Source organism: Poecilia formosa, unplaced genomic scaffold (assembly GCF_000485575.1).
Source record: "Poecilia formosa unplaced genomic scaffold, Poecilia_formosa-5.1.2 Scaffold601, whole genome shotgun sequence".
NCBI lineage: Eukaryota > Metazoa > Chordata > Actinopteri > Cyprinodontiformes > Poeciliidae > Poecilia > Poecilia formosa.
Window position 1 is genome coordinate 10,037 of NW_006800540.1, and position 17,882 is coordinate 27,918.

General features: G+C 37.7%; 1 protein-coding gene across 3 annotated transcripts in view; it reads left to right on the forward strand.

Moving 5' to 3' along the window:
- spg11 (SPG11 vesicle trafficking associated, spatacsin) overlaps positions 1 to 17,882 on the forward strand; it is a 34,455-nt gene that overhangs the window by 2,183 nt on the left and 14,390 nt on the right. For all 3 annotated transcript variants that reach the window (XM_016665623.1, XM_007541312.2, XM_016665622.1), the window contains exons 3-23: positions 262 to 489; positions 912 to 1,122; positions 3,109 to 3,246; positions 3,667 to 4,046; positions 4,361 to 4,506; positions 4,595 to 4,724; positions 5,886 to 6,041; positions 6,138 to 6,304; positions 6,424 to 6,600; positions 7,275 to 7,346; positions 11,354 to 11,481; positions 12,057 to 12,229; positions 12,317 to 12,512; positions 13,239 to 13,442; positions 13,525 to 13,631; positions 13,917 to 14,062; positions 15,120 to 15,275; positions 15,459 to 15,525; positions 15,650 to 15,812; positions 15,940 to 16,145; positions 16,234 to 16,342. In XM_016665623.1, coding sequence (XP_016521109.1) covers positions 262 to 489; positions 912 to 1,122; positions 3,109 to 3,246; positions 3,667 to 4,046; positions 4,361 to 4,506; positions 4,595 to 4,724; positions 5,886 to 6,041; positions 6,138 to 6,304; positions 6,424 to 6,600; positions 7,275 to 7,346; positions 11,354 to 11,481; positions 12,057 to 12,229; positions 12,317 to 12,512; positions 13,239 to 13,442; positions 13,525 to 13,631; positions 13,917 to 14,062; positions 15,120 to 15,275; positions 15,459 to 15,525; positions 15,650 to 15,812; positions 15,940 to 16,145; positions 16,234 to 16,342 — 3,460 coding nt within the window. The remainder of the gene's footprint in view (positions 1 to 261; positions 490 to 911; positions 1,123 to 3,108; positions 3,247 to 3,666; positions 4,047 to 4,360; positions 4,507 to 4,594; positions 4,725 to 5,885; positions 6,042 to 6,137; positions 6,305 to 6,423; positions 6,601 to 7,274; positions 7,347 to 11,353; positions 11,482 to 12,056; positions 12,230 to 12,316; positions 12,513 to 13,238; positions 13,443 to 13,524; positions 13,632 to 13,916; positions 14,063 to 15,119; positions 15,276 to 15,458; positions 15,526 to 15,649; positions 15,813 to 15,939; positions 16,146 to 16,233; positions 16,343 to 17,882) is intronic.

Below are 17,882 nucleotides of genomic sequence, written 5' to 3' on the forward strand. Positions count from 1 at the left end.
TTAATAAAAACACTGTGTTAGGTAAATTTGTTTCTCCTAAATAAAAGAAATATTAACAGAAATTAACTGATAATGTCACATAAATGTCATCAATTTAGTTAGATCAGATTTCTCAAAAGCAAATTAGAATAAAAACCCGATTGAGAAAAATGGATGTCATTTATGGATTCAGCGGTGCAAAACAATCCTAATTCAGTTGAAAAAAACAGACAACTTCCAAAAAAAGTTTTTTGTAACTCGGTGTTATGCTCTTGTTGCCAGGTGTGTGTGAGCTGGTGTCTGTACAGGTCTTGTCCTTTATGGCCAACCAGTGCTGTGTACTGGTAAACAGTGACTGGATTCTGCAGTTGCAGTGGGAACAGGCGTCACAAGAACCAAAGAAGGTCTCCTGCTGCAGAATCCAGCTAACGACCAGTGACAGACATACTGCTGTTCACCACTGTGTCTTTGCAGAGACCTTATTTGTCCTCAGCTCCAGTGGACTCATTTGTATCCTGCAAAAAGCCTCTTATACTGACAGTAAAAATGCTGCTTTGAAAAACTGCAGAAGTTCTGTCTCCTCATAATAAAGCAACAGCCCCAAGCTAGCACAACCGGTGGAAAATTAAAGAAAACAATAATCATGTAAAAAGCTTGTCCTAATCCTGGGAGCAGCATTCAGAATAGAATATGTTATGACTGCTTTTAAAATTTTGGATATGGCTGGAAAAAGAATATGAGTAAAGAACATACACACTGCAGCTTTAAACCAGGTTTGTGAAAGAAACCCTGGATATAATAAATGCGATGTGATGTGACTGATCTAAAAAAATAAAAATAAAAAAACGGATTGCCATTTTATAGTTTGTTAGTGTGTGAAACAATGCATTTCTGCCCAAAGAGTGTTTTCCCTAATCAGTCCACCCGATCAGATGTGTATGCCATTACTGATGGCTCTCTGCTGGCCAGCATCGACATTCCTTCCTACCTGAGCTCTGGTTGGCCGGATGGCGGCCTGACTTCCTCTTCACTCTCTTCCTCCTCCTCCTTCTGTCTTTTCCATGTGTCAGCAGATCTCTGCACAGCTGTAGCTGTAACTCAGTCTCATGCAGCAGTCACCGTTAACCTTAACCACTACTTCAGGTACAGAAGTCAGTTCTCTGTTAATGTTTTCTAATTGCTTTGTTTACAGCAGTGATGTATGGCATTCCTCCTTAAGGTCTACTGTAGACTTTCCTTCATGTGTGTTACTCCCTCACTCTGTGAAGATGATAGGGGCATTTGGGTGACAGTGATATTTGCTCTTTGTCTAAAAGATTGAACACATGTTGATGCATACATATAGAACTGATTTGAAAAACATTGCTTTGTTACTTTCTCTCAGTAGATTAAGATCACGATTGATCATAGATTTAGTGTGAGACTAAGTTTATGTGTAGCAAAAATAAGGATATGATTTGGCATCTTGTTTTAACACTTAGCATAGTGGCTGGTAGACCATGAGCCTTTGGGTTTTAATTATAACTCTGTCTTTTTGACTCAGCCCCGGCTCCAGAGTAGTTTAGCTAAGTTGACATAGTAAATGGATTTTTAATTTAATATGAATACATAAACAAACTTCCTTTCAAATAAGAATAGCCATATTTATTAATACAAAATAAACAATAATGATGTAAACAGTGACATGGAGAAATGTTTTCAACCTCTGAAGACAATTTCTTTAAATGCAAACTCATTCTACACAAGTAAGTACTATAGCGCATTAGGGCCATTGTAGGTAGAAAAAAAGGAGTACATTTCCACTGAAAAAAACTTTCCAGAAAAAAAATAAAAACATTTTTGAGCTGAGCAAAAGTTGAAAATTTGCTAGAAAGAACCTCAAAAAGTTTGAGATGCATCTCAGAATTCTTTTTCTTTCTTTCTTTCTTTCTTTTTTTTTTAATTTCCATGTTTTCTTGAAAATGTCAGTTTTTTTTCTAGCAATTTATGTTTTCTTTTTTAAAAAAAAATCTACAATGGCCCCCTAATACACTGTAAGATACGGAGCCCTCCAGGGGACATGGGGAATTTTTTTTCTGTTGCGTTTCCTCGCAAAACTTTTGCGTTCCTTCGCAAAGGTTTTGCGTTCCCTCGGAATAATCTACTGATCAGTTCATGCAGCATAATTGAATATTGTAAGCCTTTTTACGGTGGCCGCCGTACTTTCTGCTTTAATACAAGCTTATAAGGTTTTTCCATGGACTATTGAGTTATTATCGCGGGGTAATAAGTCATCTGATTGTGTCTCTATTGTGCTCGTAGTCTGAATTGTTTAAAGGGCTGCTGTCAGTGCCGTTCCATCTTAGCCTTAATAGACATAAACATGCAGTAAATAAATCGATTTTCAATCAGTTTTTTGCACCAAAGCGTTAATAATAATAAACACGTTTTATTATTATAAAACACAGCAAACTAATGGTGGTAGACGGCCCCACTGGATTAACTCAGGGAATCTCATCTGTCCGTGTATCGATCAACTCCTAACCTCTTCTTTGTTCTGTCACAATTATCGATTTATTTAATTTTTATTATCATGCTCCAAACTTTCCGAGGACTGACCACCCAGCTCACCCGCTTCCTCATACACACAGAGCCAGCAGCCAGTAACCTTCCCATTCATACTTCATGACAGTCACGCCCACATCGACACGCCCACCACCAGGTGTCAAAGCCGCTGCTCTTGTCATATCAATAATTACTTATTTCATTCATATGGCTCTTACAGAGCCTCAGTGAAAACATGTTTATTATTATTAACGCTTTGGTGCAAAAAACTGATCAGTAGATTATTGCGAGCGAACGTAAAACCTTTTGCGAGGGAACGCAAAAGTTTTGCGAGGGAACGCAAAAGAAAAAAATTTCCTCATGTCCCTTACTACGGAGCCTGGAGGGCTCCTTAGTAAGAGCAGGATCAGTTAATGATATTATTCAAGTAAAAGTAAAAAAGTACAGTGCAGTAAAACAACTCTTATAAACTCCCTTGGTCCTGGAGCAGTTTTGACAATGGTTGGAAAATATTTTAGCTGCTCCGTTACTAAAAAAACAACCTTCTGGTTTGTTGCACGTTAATAAAGTAAAACTGTCTTCCAGAGAACACCCAGAACACCTCCACTGTGTTGGCCCCAAGTCTCCTTCCTCACTTCAGCCCAAGGATCCAGGAGACCAGGACGCCCTGTCCAGCTCCAGCTCCAGTTTTGCTGCTGTTGGTTCTCCATTCAGTGATAACCGGTACAACCACTGATGACAGACTGTCCTTTTATGATGCAGCATACGTTTACTGTCCACTTGAAAACAATACTGTTGTAATGGATTCAGTACTGATCCTACACATGCACACAAATATCACACTGAGGAACTTTTCTCCAAACAAACTTGAACCACTCATGAGTGACGTTCCAAAATTTCCATTAAATGACAAATTAATATAAAAGAAAAACAAATATTGTACACAGTATTTTGAAATAAGTATGCATAACAAAGTTTTAAAAAAAATAAGTTTATATTTTGGGGATGTTGTACCTCTAACCAGATGGTCATAGCTCTTTCTTTGAGTTGAGGATGTTGAACATGTCTGACAAATTGTCCTGTGCCTTTCAGATTAATGATTAATGACTTTGAGGATATCCGGTCTTTCTTTTCTTCTTTTAGTGCCTGGGACACTTGTCTAGCATCCATGTATGCCAGAGCGCAGCAGGCTGCTTATCCCTCATCCCCCTCTAAGTCAGCAGGAATTCCATGGTTCCACTCGCTCCCCCGCTTGCCGTCCCACCCAGCTGCCAGGTCCTCCCACAGCAGAGTGCCTCCCAGTGGGGCGATCGTCACCTTCTCTGTCCCTGACTCATCTACTCCTTCTCTTCTTGCCGTTTCTGAGTTCTCTGCACTTTTGACCTTTGTTGCTCCTGGCAACACACACACAACAGTGGCATTATGGGAAATGGAGTCTGGGAGAATGAGCTACCACCAGGCAGAAGGAACGGCTGTGCCGGTGCAGCACAGTGGAGAGAGGCAGCACAGACTGCTGTTGAAGAGTAAGCTAAGCAGTGGCACAGTATTTATTTTTTTATATCTTCCACTGGTGTATCTTATGTACACATTTAACAACTTAGCCATTGAAATGCCATTTTAAAGGGGAAAAAACAAACAAATTTAACACCAATTTACAACCCTTTGTGTACAGTTTGTATTTATCTCCAATGTTTCCTGGGCAGTTTGCAAACATTTGTATTAAAATAATATAGGAATCAGACAATGTTTGTTTTAAAACTACAGAGATTGATTATCCTGCCAGAACTAATTAACACGTCATCACTCCACCTTCACATTGACGTGTGTTTTTCTTCAGAGTCAGGTGTGTTCCAGATCGTGTTTTCCATGTCCCAGCAGGATTTATTAAGCAAGCTGATGTTGTTTGGCAGTGCAGCAACAGTGGACACAGTCTGTCACCTTAACAGCTGGGGCCATTGCTCCATTCCCTTCCATGCACTGCAAGTAGGCATCTCATTCTACTTACAAAAAAAAATTGATTTATCGATTGATTTCCTCTGTGTTGCTTCTTTGCTTTTTGTTTTGCATGCAGACTGGACTGAAAAACCGACAGCTTGACACAGTAGATTTATACCTGAAAAGTAAAGAAAATGTCCTGAACCCATCAGCAACAGCTGGTTTTTCTGAGCAGTTGGCAAACTCCAAACCGAGTCTCAAGGACAGTAAGTACTCAAGAAGACTTGAACCACGACGATGTGTAAACTAACATCTCGCTCTTTGCTTGGACTCTGCTGTTATCTACTACCAACAAATGGAAAAAGGTTTACTGAAGCCTTAGAGTTTTGATGGAAAGCTTTCAAGTGTCTTATATATTTGTTAAACCATATTGAATATGGTGAAGAAACAACTTAAAACGGAAGTTTGATCAAGTCAGAAGTTTAATGGCATCATTTGTAGCTTTTACTATATTTAATACAAGTCATATTTTACTTTAAATTATGGACTCAGTTGAATATTTCATAAATGAAAATGGCTTGGCCAAAAAAGATGGCAATGTTTTTGGCAGCACCCTTTTCAGCAGTTACTGCTAGCAGCAAGCAATGTTTGAACTGCAAAAGAAGACGTCCATATTTACTGACAGGGATTTCAGTTTTAAAGTGTCTGTTTTCCAAATTGTGGTTTTCACATCTTCTACATTAAACATAAACATAAACAAATTAAACATACAAACTCAAGAAGGGTTTTTAAACAATAGTTAAAATTTTCTCTGCCATTTTCAGACCTTTTAGCTTCATTTGAGTTATCCTTTTGAGGAAAACACTTTTTTTTAGAAGCCTTATTTTTGTGAACTCTGATCTGATGTGATGGAGCAAAAGGCTCCACTTTTTTCATTATTCCAGAAAATTAATCTCCCAAGATGGTTCATTAATTTTCAGATTTTCAACTGTCCAATTTTCAGATTGGGCAATTGTTGCCCTGACCTAGTATTTGTGAAATGTTTATTTGACACTGTTATTAAAAGTCTGCAGAATTCCTTCATTTAATAATTCCTTTGTAATGTTTTCATATTCTATCAAATTTATATATCAGTTTTTGCTATGATTATTTTAAATCATGTTTATATAAAAAATAAAAAAAACAAATCATGTTCATTGATATTGAACAGTTGATATTCCATACAATTGACATTGTATGGAATTACTTTTTTAAAGGTTTTTGGAAGCTAACTTAAAGGTAGAAAAATTTGCAATGGTCATAGTCGTAACGGCCTATTAGGAGCTGATTGGAGATCCATGCATAACCTATGTATGATGTATATTTGTGTTTCTGAATGTAAACACACATGGCTGTCCTTGAGTTTTTGTTGGCTTATTTCCATGTAGGTGTCCAGGAGTTGTTGCCTGCGTTGGATTTGTTGTGTTCAGCTGTCAGAGAGCTAAGCAGTGAAGCTCAGAGCCGACAGTTCTCTGAGCAGCTGCTCAACCTCACCATGAGCTTCATTAACACACAGCTCCGCTCTGTGCTCCTCTGGTCGCACCGTAAGGCAAACACAGCTCACAGTTACTTCACTTTACTGATATGCTTTTTCACTATTTGGGATTCAGAGAGCTGGAGGTGTTTTGTTGTGCTTGCAGATGAGCAGTCAGATGTGCAGAGCAATGTTGAAGTCCTGGGTAAGTATGTCACAGAGTTGAGGGGTTATATGAAGAGATTCCCCTGGGCTTCAGGCGACTCCACATCTGATGCTAGTGCTCCTCTCCAGGGAGCAAAGAGTGATGAATGGGAGCAACTTTCAACTGAGGTGACGTTCCAACTTGTATTTTATTTGTTGTAGTATGAATCATTAGAAAAACATAGTGTACCTTTTGTATTTTGTGTTGTCATCAAGTATGTAATTATCAGACTGAACTTGCTTTGCAGGAAGTTATCCATCAGTCCATCCTGACCAATCAGATCCCCAGAGCTCAGGCCGTGATGTGGAGACAGAACCGGCCTGAAAAGCAGCTGGCAGCTCTGAGGATGGTGGGCCTGCGCCAAGTTTTGCTCTGCCTGCAATGCAAGGACCTAAAGTCTGCCAAAAAATTCCTGACCAACATGGTAAGAACACTAATCCAACTGGAAGCTAACACACAGCTTGTAGGAATATTTTCATAAAAAAAAAAAAATCTTTCTTTATTCTGGGATTTAGCAACTAAATGTAGTTTTCCTGACTGACATGAAATGGACAATGTGGAAAAAGGTTAGGGCTACATGCTGTATAAGAAAATGTAAGGTTTGTTTTTTCAAATATAATTATTTTTCTGAAATGTTCAGTAATGGGGAAATACTTACTCTGCAAGTTTGACCTTGCTGAGTAACACAAAACCTGTTATTCCCAGGACTCCTTGAATTTCTAACATATAGGATCTTGAACCCACTAAGCGACTGAGAGAGACGATGACAGCACAGAAAGTTTACAGATTACATGACATTTATTAAGAATTCAAACAGCAATAATTATATTGATTTTTATTTCTTTTTTTAAACTCTGTTCTCTAATCTGTTGAAAAGACACATTGTTTTGTTGGGTAGAGACTGAAATTACAAGATTATTGTGCTGAATATTTTTTTTTACCCAGATCATTTCTATTATTTCCACATGCAAAAAATCCTAGAAATTAAATTTTTTTACTTTTTATCATCCTTTTTGGAAATAAGCTGATGATTGTTGAGCTAAATCCTTACCAGTAATTTTCCTAAAGAGGTAAACTGCAACATTTTGTTGTCTGCAGGGTCTCAGTGTAAAGAAAGAGCTTCACAACATCTGCCTTTATACCAACAACAAAGGTCTCCGGGAATTGTTGGTGAGTCACGATTCTTACAACAAACACCAAATGAGACGTTACCTTTATGTGAGAGTTAACCAGGATGTTTTGTTTTTGGTACCTTTTGTACTTGAACATGATTTTGTTATTGCTTTTTATATGTTTTAACACATACTGTGAATAAAGTGCTGTCATAGTCATTCTGATTTTTCTGTGTTCAAAGCCTCTGGCACCTTGCCGGCTCAAACCTGCACTTGTACAGGAGCATCTAAAGAAGTTTAAATATTCACAAAGCTTATTTATTTTAGTAAGTCAGTCACAAAAATTAAACTCATCTATAGCTTCATTACCCACAGTGATTTATGTTGTTTATTTCTGTTAATTTGCATAACTTTGTCGTACTGTTAATAAAAACAGTGGACAGGGCTAACATTATGGAACAAAAACCTGCTCAACATATGCTTTACCTCTAGTTTAAATCTTTTAAATCAAAGATTTTAAAAAGCAGCTTGTTTTCGAAGGCCTTGTTGAAAATTCGACCTTCATATCAAGGGCGTAGGAACAAGTCTGTCATTGGGGGGGACGCATATCGGAAACCTGACAGATCAGTAAATAGCTTGAGCAGAATTGTCAAACAATTATGCCATCCAGGGCCGTGCAGGGACCACTAAAGGGGCAGGTGCTCAAAAAAAAAGGGCACATCTAACCGCCTTCTAGGACAGAATATTAACAAAGCCACAAAGCTTTCAGAGTTTAATAAACAATGATAATTTACAAAATGATAAGATATACAATCAAGGCTAAGGAAAATCTCTATATAGAGCATACAACTATGCATATGTAAGATATTTTATTAGTAATTTCTTTCTGCAGGTCTATTTTGTTATAAGAAAGTATTGCCATATTCAAACCCGCAATTTAGCAGGACATGTAAATCAGAGCTGGACCACCAGACATATTTTATCTTTACAGAATTACACTATTAAAAATGTAAACAAGGACACAATGCAACCTTTTAGTGTACTGTAATCTATAAAAAGAGCTGCATGTTTGCTACACTTGCAGTGGAGATGAAGATGGTCCATTCAGGAAAGCAGAGCTGCATCAAACTTTAACGTGGAACTGCAGAAAAAAAAACTAAAGCAAAATTTTAATTGTTAATGCATGTCACCATGAGAAAAGCCTACTGAGTTTTGATTAAAAAACTTTTAAAAAAAAATTAAAATCACACATTTTTATAACATGAAGTGAAAAAAATTATTTGCAAAACAAACTTATTTGCACGTCAGAAATATTTTCTTGCTATTCTAAGTTTCTATTGTTTGTGACTCAAAGTTTTGCTTGTGATTCTCACATGAAAAGATTTCTGAGTGCAAATAAAAGTTTATGTTTGGCAAATAACTTAAGTTCACGAGACAAAAATTAGTTATTTAATTTAAAAAAAAAGTTTTTTTAAACAAAATGTTTTGTTTTTAAAAAAGAAATCATTACAGTTCCAAAAGTTTTGATTACAATTTTATTGTAATAGGTTAGTTTTTTTTTTCATTGAATAATTGGGAAAACATTTTTTACTTTATACTCTGTGAACCAGACCCTAAACTTACTTAAAGTCTGGATTGAGTTTTTTCCCCTTCATTAATGACACACTTTTATTGCATACATTATATCCATCATGGTAATTCAGGGTGAGTTATTTTTAATTCTAAATGAATATCCTTGTTGGACTTTTATGTAAGTGCTATTCTCCTTCAAGATACATTTACCTAATGCTAGAATAAATGGAATGTACATTATGCAGCAAAGGAAATTAGAAGATCGGACATATCTCCTTTATGGAGATGATCGGTTTTAGACGGGCGATGTGCCCCTGTTCCATAAGCGATACTGAAGAATGACTGATTTCATTAACGATACAGGGAAGAAACTTTTTAGTTATCTAGCTTTGCTAGCAAAGTCGTTAGCTAGCAGCTAGCTAATAGCACAACAGCAGCCTAATGTCTGTATGATAAAAATACTGAATCGATAGATAAGAACAGTTTTTCCTCACCTGGCTGTCTCCTCCCGCTCAGTAGTTCTTCAGAGAAAGGCAGACGCAGAGGCCTGTCAGTGTCTGTTGTATTTCATTACCTCTCTGCTTAAACCGCTGAAGCAGAAACGATACTTCAAAGTTTTCTGTCATCTGACAAGTAGCAAGTCTACTCCACTTTATTCACCAAGAACGTTTTTTTTAATTCACCAAAAACTGTTCTGTAATCTGGAACGTTCGCTACGTTGAGCTCCAGTTAGCCGCCTTATCTCACTGCGTGAGAGGCAACTGCGTCATGCGTCACGGGCAAAAGGTCAAAGGAAATGGGGCGGGGAGGGGGCACTTATGTTTTTACAAAAAAAAAACAAAAAAATAATAATTTTAGTACATGTTATTATGTGTCAGAAGAGGGCTTAGAAAATACCAAAAAAAAAAAAAGTTTGACCAAAGGGCACTTGGGGGCAAGGAGCAAAAGGGGCAGGTGCTCAAGCCCCCCCAGCCCCTCCCTCTGCACGTGCCTGATGCCATCAACACATCAGTAATGCATTACTCTAATCTGACCCTTGTTTCAGTAACAAGTATTCTAACATGTTACTATTTACAATCCAATAATCAGATTAAAGTTATGCATAGTATATAATGACCGTCATTCCAGGATGAACACTCACTTTAGCATTTGCCTCACACAACTAGCAAGCTAAATACTATGGTAACACAGACAGGCTACCAGATTCTGATATATTTTATTGGTCAAAAGACATTTGATTATTAGTCAAAATGCATTGATATAAATTGACTGGCAATTGAACTGGTTCTACCTCTTTCTAAAACCAAAGTAGAAAACAACTCATAAAATAGGACTCGGCAGTTTTAAACTCAATACAGCAATTTGACCAACAAAAATAAAATCTAAGCAAGTTTTGTTCTTCTTTAACAACTCTCTACATCAGTGCAACAGTTTGATCTACAAAATAAATAAAAATTATACTTTTCACGTCTAACAGACACCTTATCTCCTCACTGTTAACTCAGTCTCACTTTCCAGCNACAACTTAATTTTCAGATGTATACATTATTATACATCTCAACTCTATTTACTGTGTAGCAAAAATTTTCACTAATTTATTTTTAAACCTCTCCTCAAGCACTTTTCTTATTGTCTCCTGTAATTAATATAATTTTTAATATAATTAATATAATTTTTCATATCTTTACACTCTGAAACTCCACCTGGCTCTCTTATGTCTTCCCTGACCTGCTCCTCTCATAATAAAATAGTTTAGCTTATTTAAAAATTAAAAACGGTTAATACATATTTCAATAAACTAAATTAAGATCTCTCCAGAGCTTCTTCACCTTTCTTCAACATCATTCTAGCACTGCTGTTCTCCTAAATATCTAAATAATATAATATATAAATACATGTTAAGTGGTCGAGTATGATCAGATGTTGTTCACTTTAAATAATAAAAAGGCTAATTTCGCTGTTGTTTCAGTCTCATTCTAAATCATTGTGACTAGACTAGCTAACTTTTAAACAAAGTTAGCAGTAAAATTTTGGACATGTGACTATCCCAGAATTAAAACGGCTTAACCTAAAAGATTTAGTTCTATATATGAAAGTAAACTGACAACAAGATGTTATAAACGAGCGATATTCATGGCAACATTCCTGACAGACAGTTTACCTCATTCAAACGGAGTTTCTGACTCCGTCTGCTGCTGCCTTTACTCTGAGCCGTTCAGAAGAGGGAGGGGGAGGAAGCGCTCTGCTGAATGCGCTGTTGTGATAAAATAAATAAAATAAACGAGTGGAAGATTTTAAAATTCTTCGCAACAGCGGTGAAATTATTGGTGGGGGACGAATGTGACTCTCTCCAATATTGGGGGGGACATGTCCCCCCCGCTTCCTACGCCTATGCTTCATATTATTTGGGGAGCCCTGGTTTTAACAAATTTTTCTATTCTATAGATTGGCCATGCTGGTTTGGTCTTTGTAACTCTGTGTTCTATCCATCAGGTAGAGGATCTGTCAAAGCACAGTTCTCTGACTGAAGAAGAGCTGGAGGGTGTCTCATTCATCTGTGAGATAGAGAAGCTTGGCCTGCTGCCTGCTGTCTCCTGCCCAGCTAATCCCCTTTCACAACGGTACAGATGCTGCATTTCTTTCCTCGTTATTTGTAGTATTAATGTGCGTCTCATATGGCCACCAGAACAAATAAAAACTAAATAAGAAAAAATGAAATATGCCAAAAAAGCAAATACAAGTATGGAAAACAGTGGTTTAAAATTATAAAGGTAAGAAATTTAGAACAAATAAAACAATTTTCATACAGACTTATATTTTAAGCTAGATGCATTTTGTGGAAATGTATCTAGTGTATGTATCTAATGATAAAAATAAATGATTTTCATTATTCTGTTGTTTTTGATCTTTTACCTTAATGTAGCTTAGAAATTCTAAGCTACATTATTTTTATGATACCTCTGTGGTTTTATGGTGAAAGTTTTCAATTTTTTATCCTTACATATTTAATAGTTTTTTTTTTGTCACCCAGTTCATTTCCTTCATACTTTTAAATTTGATCACCCTAAAATTTCCACAATATTTTCTTTGGAAATTACAGAAGAATTTCTGATGGATTAAATTTACATTGTCAGTGTTGATACAGATGAAGTCTGTGTTTTGACCTTTGTAAAAAAAAAAAAAAAACATGTTCCAGGTTACCTCAGATGATTCATAAGGAGCTAGATGGTGAAGAGGTGGTGAAGGAGTTGGTGGGACAGAGTTCAAAGGAGGAAGGAGAACTCTGGAGGAACCTCCGACTGGACTGGGTGAAGACCTGGGATCAGAGCTGCCAGACGGCTGTTCGCTTATCCAGGCTGCAGCACATAGGTCAGGCTACAAGTCAAAGCAAAACTAGAATGGCTCTGTGGTGCTGCAGCATACAAATGCACAACAAACATCTGTCTCTTTTATCAGAGCTGAGCTGCTGTGACCCTGCATTGTTGTGGCATTACCTGACTGCTTTTCACCACCATCAGAAGGTGGTTGACTGGATTCACAATCAAAGGACCTTCGGCTCCCCCTGTTGGCCTGACATAACTCCTGAGATGGTCAACAATAACACAGTGTGCAGCATCTTCTTCAAGGAGAACATCTTGGACCTTCTAGCTAGGTATTAGATCCTTGTGTTTTAAGTTAAAGTTGTTGAAAAGAGAACAAATAAAATCACCCACACACACACACTCACACACACTATGCCTGCGTTTGGCCTATTTTGATCATATGTTAGGATGTGGGATGTTAATTAATTGTTAATCAATTGTTAATTGATTAACCCAAAATTATTTATTTTTTTTTGAGTGGAAGTTAACAATATTTTAATTTTTTCTGAAGAAAAGTATACACACAAATCAAGACAGTTTCTTTCAATTTGTTGTATTTTCATATAGATATCCTATACTCACCTATTGAAAAGCAATGATGTCTTGCTCACATCACACATAACAGCAGGCTTTATGTCCACACCTCTTTCTGTTTATTGCTTATTTTAGTGACAACTACAAAATAACAAAAAGGTGATCCATTCACCAAATCTGACAGATCATCAGTAGAGCAGATGTTTAAATGAGCTAATCTACCACAATGATGATGATCGCAAAATGAACATTAAGCCTAAAAACATAAAACTGTAATGGACTGAATGTTCTTTTGGAAATGTTTGAGTGTTTTTTTTTCTGAATTCTGAAACATACACTGAGAAAAAAGTGGTTTTGAGTTGTTATTGAGCGGTTTTCCTGCATTATTTTCCCTTTTGTCAAAATTTGAGTTTCAGGCTGTAGATCACTTCATCCCCAAACATTCTGCCTCATTTAACTATTAATGCCTTCTGCCACCACAGGAAAGGTGTGTTTATCCCAGATGAGATGTCAGATTTGGAGCAGCTTCTATGGCGACTAGCTCAGGGTGCTGGGTTGATGACATCATCCCCCCCCGTATCTCAGTATTGCTCCCCTCTCTGCCTTAACTTACACAGTGTTTTCATTGCATTGTGCCTGGAGCATAATCTTCAGTACCTGCTTTATACCTACCTGGAGCACTACAGGTACAGAACTGCTGTTTAGTTTTGATTCAATACATGTTTCTGTTATTATGCAAAGCATCAGTTTTGGGTCCCCTTTCCACAGACTGACGCCCAGAAACTGCCCCCTCCTTACCGATCAGAACCTGCTGGGGAGTCATCCCTGGTTTGAGATGATGGTAAAGACCCAGGAGATAACCAGAGACCTGTCAGGTACCCATAGTGGATGTGCTGCACTGATAGGATCAAGCTTCTCTTCAGAGGTCATGATTATAAAAAAAAAATAAAAAATTAATACATAAGCAAATAAATGTTTGGAGATCTGTTTTCCACATATTAAAAACTACATTCATGTCACTATTGCAGTTAAGAACGCAACAAACCTCTTTCATGTGTCTTTAGACACCACATAACTCAAAAAGTAAATATCAGGAAAAACTATTTCTAAAGAAATTTCATGACCGTACATTTTCTGTCTTTCTCTCTCTTTGTTTGTAGAACCAGAACCCATGTTCCAGGCGAGTCTGACCAGCGCTCAGGTGCTGCTACCTGGCAGCCTGGCCTCTCTGAGCAGCTTACTGTTTGAGGGACACAGTCTGCTGGCACTGGCTTCCATCATGTTTGCTCATGGTGGAATTGATAAGGTAAATATGCTTCAGCTAATCAAAACTTCTTCCCTTATTTTATCTTATTTCTGAAAGCTATAATATAAATTGTTATAGAAAAAAACTATAACAATTTTTTCTGTTAAAACTGCTGTAGTTTTAACAGAAAATAATAACGGCAATAATCACAAAATATCACTGTTATATAATAATGCAATATAAACACCATGTTATATAGGGTGTGTATATATTAATATTAATCCTGTGTATATATTAATATACACACCACTACAGGAAAATGAATAGTTGTAATAATATGTTTATTTCATAAGTATTTTTCAGATCACTCACAGTGGTGCCAGTTACTGATCTTTAAGAAACCTGACCTGCCGACTCTGATTTTGGCCGATACAGATTTTTTGTTTGTTTGAAATGTTTCTATATATGGCAAAAAAGTTGCTGAGTCGGTAACAGTGGAGTGATTAATATTAACTGCAAACATGCAGACATGACTTGGTGTACAGGGTCAAACCTCTGTCACAGCAAAACAAAAGGGCACAGCGGTTGGTTTTTAAACCTTTGCTGGGGTCGATAAGATCGACTTCACATGTAGGTATCGGTGCACTGCTAATTTCAACATCTTCCATCAACATAGATGCCATGGATTTTGTGGCTCACTATGAAAACTAAAACACAAATACAAACATATTTATGTAAAAGAACATGGGCTGGTAATATAAATGAAATATAAACAAAACGTACCTGGCTTCTTTCACTGTGTGTGTTCCAACATATGAATGTTCTGAAGTCTTTTGTCCTTAAAGACAGACATCGAGTGTAACCTAAAATCCTGCTGACAGTAAGTTGTTGTTTTCTGGCCATTTGTGCTGTGTTCAGTTTCTTTGTTTATCACAATTTTGCTTTGATCAATTTAAGTTAACAAGGTGGGCTGCCTGACTATCGTCTGCCACAATTGTCAGTTTCAGTCAATTGCTTTTTTAAATCCCTTTTTTTTTGTTTTTTTTGTTTTGTTTTTAGTAGTCACATTATCTGCTAAATATTTTACCACTGAACAGAACTGTGCTTTTATGCATAGGTTGTGGCTCGGGGACAGAGTTCAACATGTTTGGAGGGGACTGTTGACCCCCAGCTCCTGAAGATGGCACTGGCCCCTCATTACAAGCTGAGAGCCGCCCTCTTCCCATCTGCGAATGGCTCATTCTCTGACATCTTCATTTATCACCTTCTCCAGGTAGACACACAACCCTTTATGAAATAAAAAAATGCTGAAGTAATCTATTGGAGATTGCTTCAGCATTTAGCAAAGAAATATAGTTTGTGGAAAAGTTAAAATAATACCAGGTGATATCACATTGTAAAAGCTGATTATCTCTTAATGTGTCCCATAGTAATCCTTAATGGTTATCTATCCTAGTCACTTCACCCTCTTGACCCATCCAGGCTATTTAGTTGGCAGACTGCAAACCCTCTGAACTGCACTGGTAAGAATATTGTTTTTTGAGATATGTTATAGGCACATGTAAAAAAAAATGAAAAGATTATTAAATAGAGCCAAACTATCCATTTAATACAGAGTAAAACTGGTAATTTATTTATGTTCTGCAGAAACGGCCGAACTGCCTCATTTTTCTAGCTCTCATCTGGTTGGCAAGTTCGCTATAATAGAAAACCTGGACTTTCTTTACTACATCCATCATGGTCGACCATCTTTTGCATATGGAAACTTTCTTATCCAGCAGCTGGGGGTCTGCAGTGACGTGCAGTTGCTGTAAGTACATCTAACATCAGGTTTTATTATCAGATTATTGAGATGGTTGCGAGGGCAGGCAAGATGGCACCCATGTTTCTGACAAGCTGTATATTTCTTTAGTTGTATTTGCATGCGTGTGTTTTAGACTCCAGAAGGTCTGGCTGCAGGTGTACAGATTGGCTCTGAAGTGTTTCAATAAGCCGTCTGTGACATCGTCTGCTGTATGTTTCTGTGAGCTGCTGGGAATCTGCAGCCTGAAGCTGAGAGTTGACATCAGAGCCTTGAACACCATCCTTCAGCACTGGAACCAACTCGACAGGCTCACACCAACGCAGAATCTGCGAACATTAAGTAAACAACACCAAGACATATGCCAGTCCAACACAGCATCTATACGGTCCAAGTGAACACAGTAAATGCCTTTCCGGTTGTGTTTCAGTGTCTAAAGCAGTAAAGCTGGTGAATGGAGAGCCGGGAGCCGCAGCAGAGCTGCTTTGTTACCTGGAGGCTGCAGTGGCAGACAGTCTGGAGCAGAGGGGGATCAGCAGGTAAGCCTACCTACTAACATGTTTACAATTTACAATCTACCACCCTTTATCATCCAGTAACACTTAATTTGTGTGTGTTCACTTTTGTCTACGTGCATAATGCATTGAATTGGATAATTAATTTGTGAAGTACCTGCTATTATGGCTGTTCAGCTCAGAGCAATCTGTTTTCCCGAAATTGTTTCATATAATATTGAATTTATTCAGAAGAGTCATTTTAACTGACTTAAGATAAAATTCTTAAAGGTCAGTTTTACATGCATTTTCTTAGAAATGTCTCATATGTCTTTTTATTGATTATTAGCAACATATTGAAAAATACACTACAGGAGATGGCAATACAATTTNTGTTAGGGGTTGAACAACTACATATTTTTTAAGGTCGACTACATCATGATAATAGTCGAGTCGTTGTCGACTAGTCGCGGTGACGTCATAGTGACGTAAGCGCAAAAACCCTGCACAACTACTTGGAGGCTTTATCAGCTATTTTCACGGCAAATATGGATCCTCCCCCGACCCCACACACACACACACACACACTCCCCTTCTCCTGCTTTTACTAAGTCTATTATGCAGAATTAAAAGAGCAATAAACAGATCATTCTTCGTGAGCAGGGAGAAAAGTTCGTTGTACAAATTCGGGTCTGACTTTTTTTTTGTTTTTTTTCCAAACACCGGCTGATGCTGATGATCTCTGGATAGTTACTTGTATAGGAGTCAAATTATCACACTGACCACAATGGTGCTTTTGGAACATCACAAACCAAACTTATTATTATGAACGGATCCCGTTTGGTTACAGTTGAATTTAACGAAACCTCCTGCTGCTCCTCTGCCCGATGCGCAGCATGATCTCTGCTGACTCAGCAGCGGCTCTCTGAACCGACATCTGGACGGCGGCCGAGATCTCCTTTATCAGATCCTCAGGATGAAGCTTGGACTTAGTTTCCAGATGTAGTCAAACCATATCTTTATAAGAGCGTAAAGCTGCCAGGTTAAAAGCTTCCATACGCAGGGTGACGCTGATCAGTTGGATGGATAAAGAAGCCTCACATCATGACGCGTTGTAACACATTACTGCGGTAGTCTTTTTTATTTATTTAATTTTTTAAGGATTTTTTCGGCACTAGTTTATTTGACAACGATCTGACTGTAAGGGGGCAGAGAGAGCGGAGAGAGGCCTGGGCCCAGCGAATGGAGGCCGGGAGTCGGACTCCTGATTACCGCGGGCTAAAGTCTCTGTATACGGGGCGCCGCGCTAACCACCGCGCCGCGCAACGCCCCTATTGCGGTAGCCTACGCTGTAATTTACAGTTTGTAATTATTAAATTATTTACATTTTTATACAATTTGAGCTTTCTGACGAACTCACCTAGTCCACCTTCTTTCATTTTCTGGTAAAAATCTGTTTAGTCATGTAATTGCGACTAGTCGACTGGCCCAGAAAAAAGTCAGTGCAGAGAAAAGAATCGACTAGTTGACGAATTGGTGCAACCCCTAGTATATGTATATATATATGTGTGTGTGTGTGTGTGTG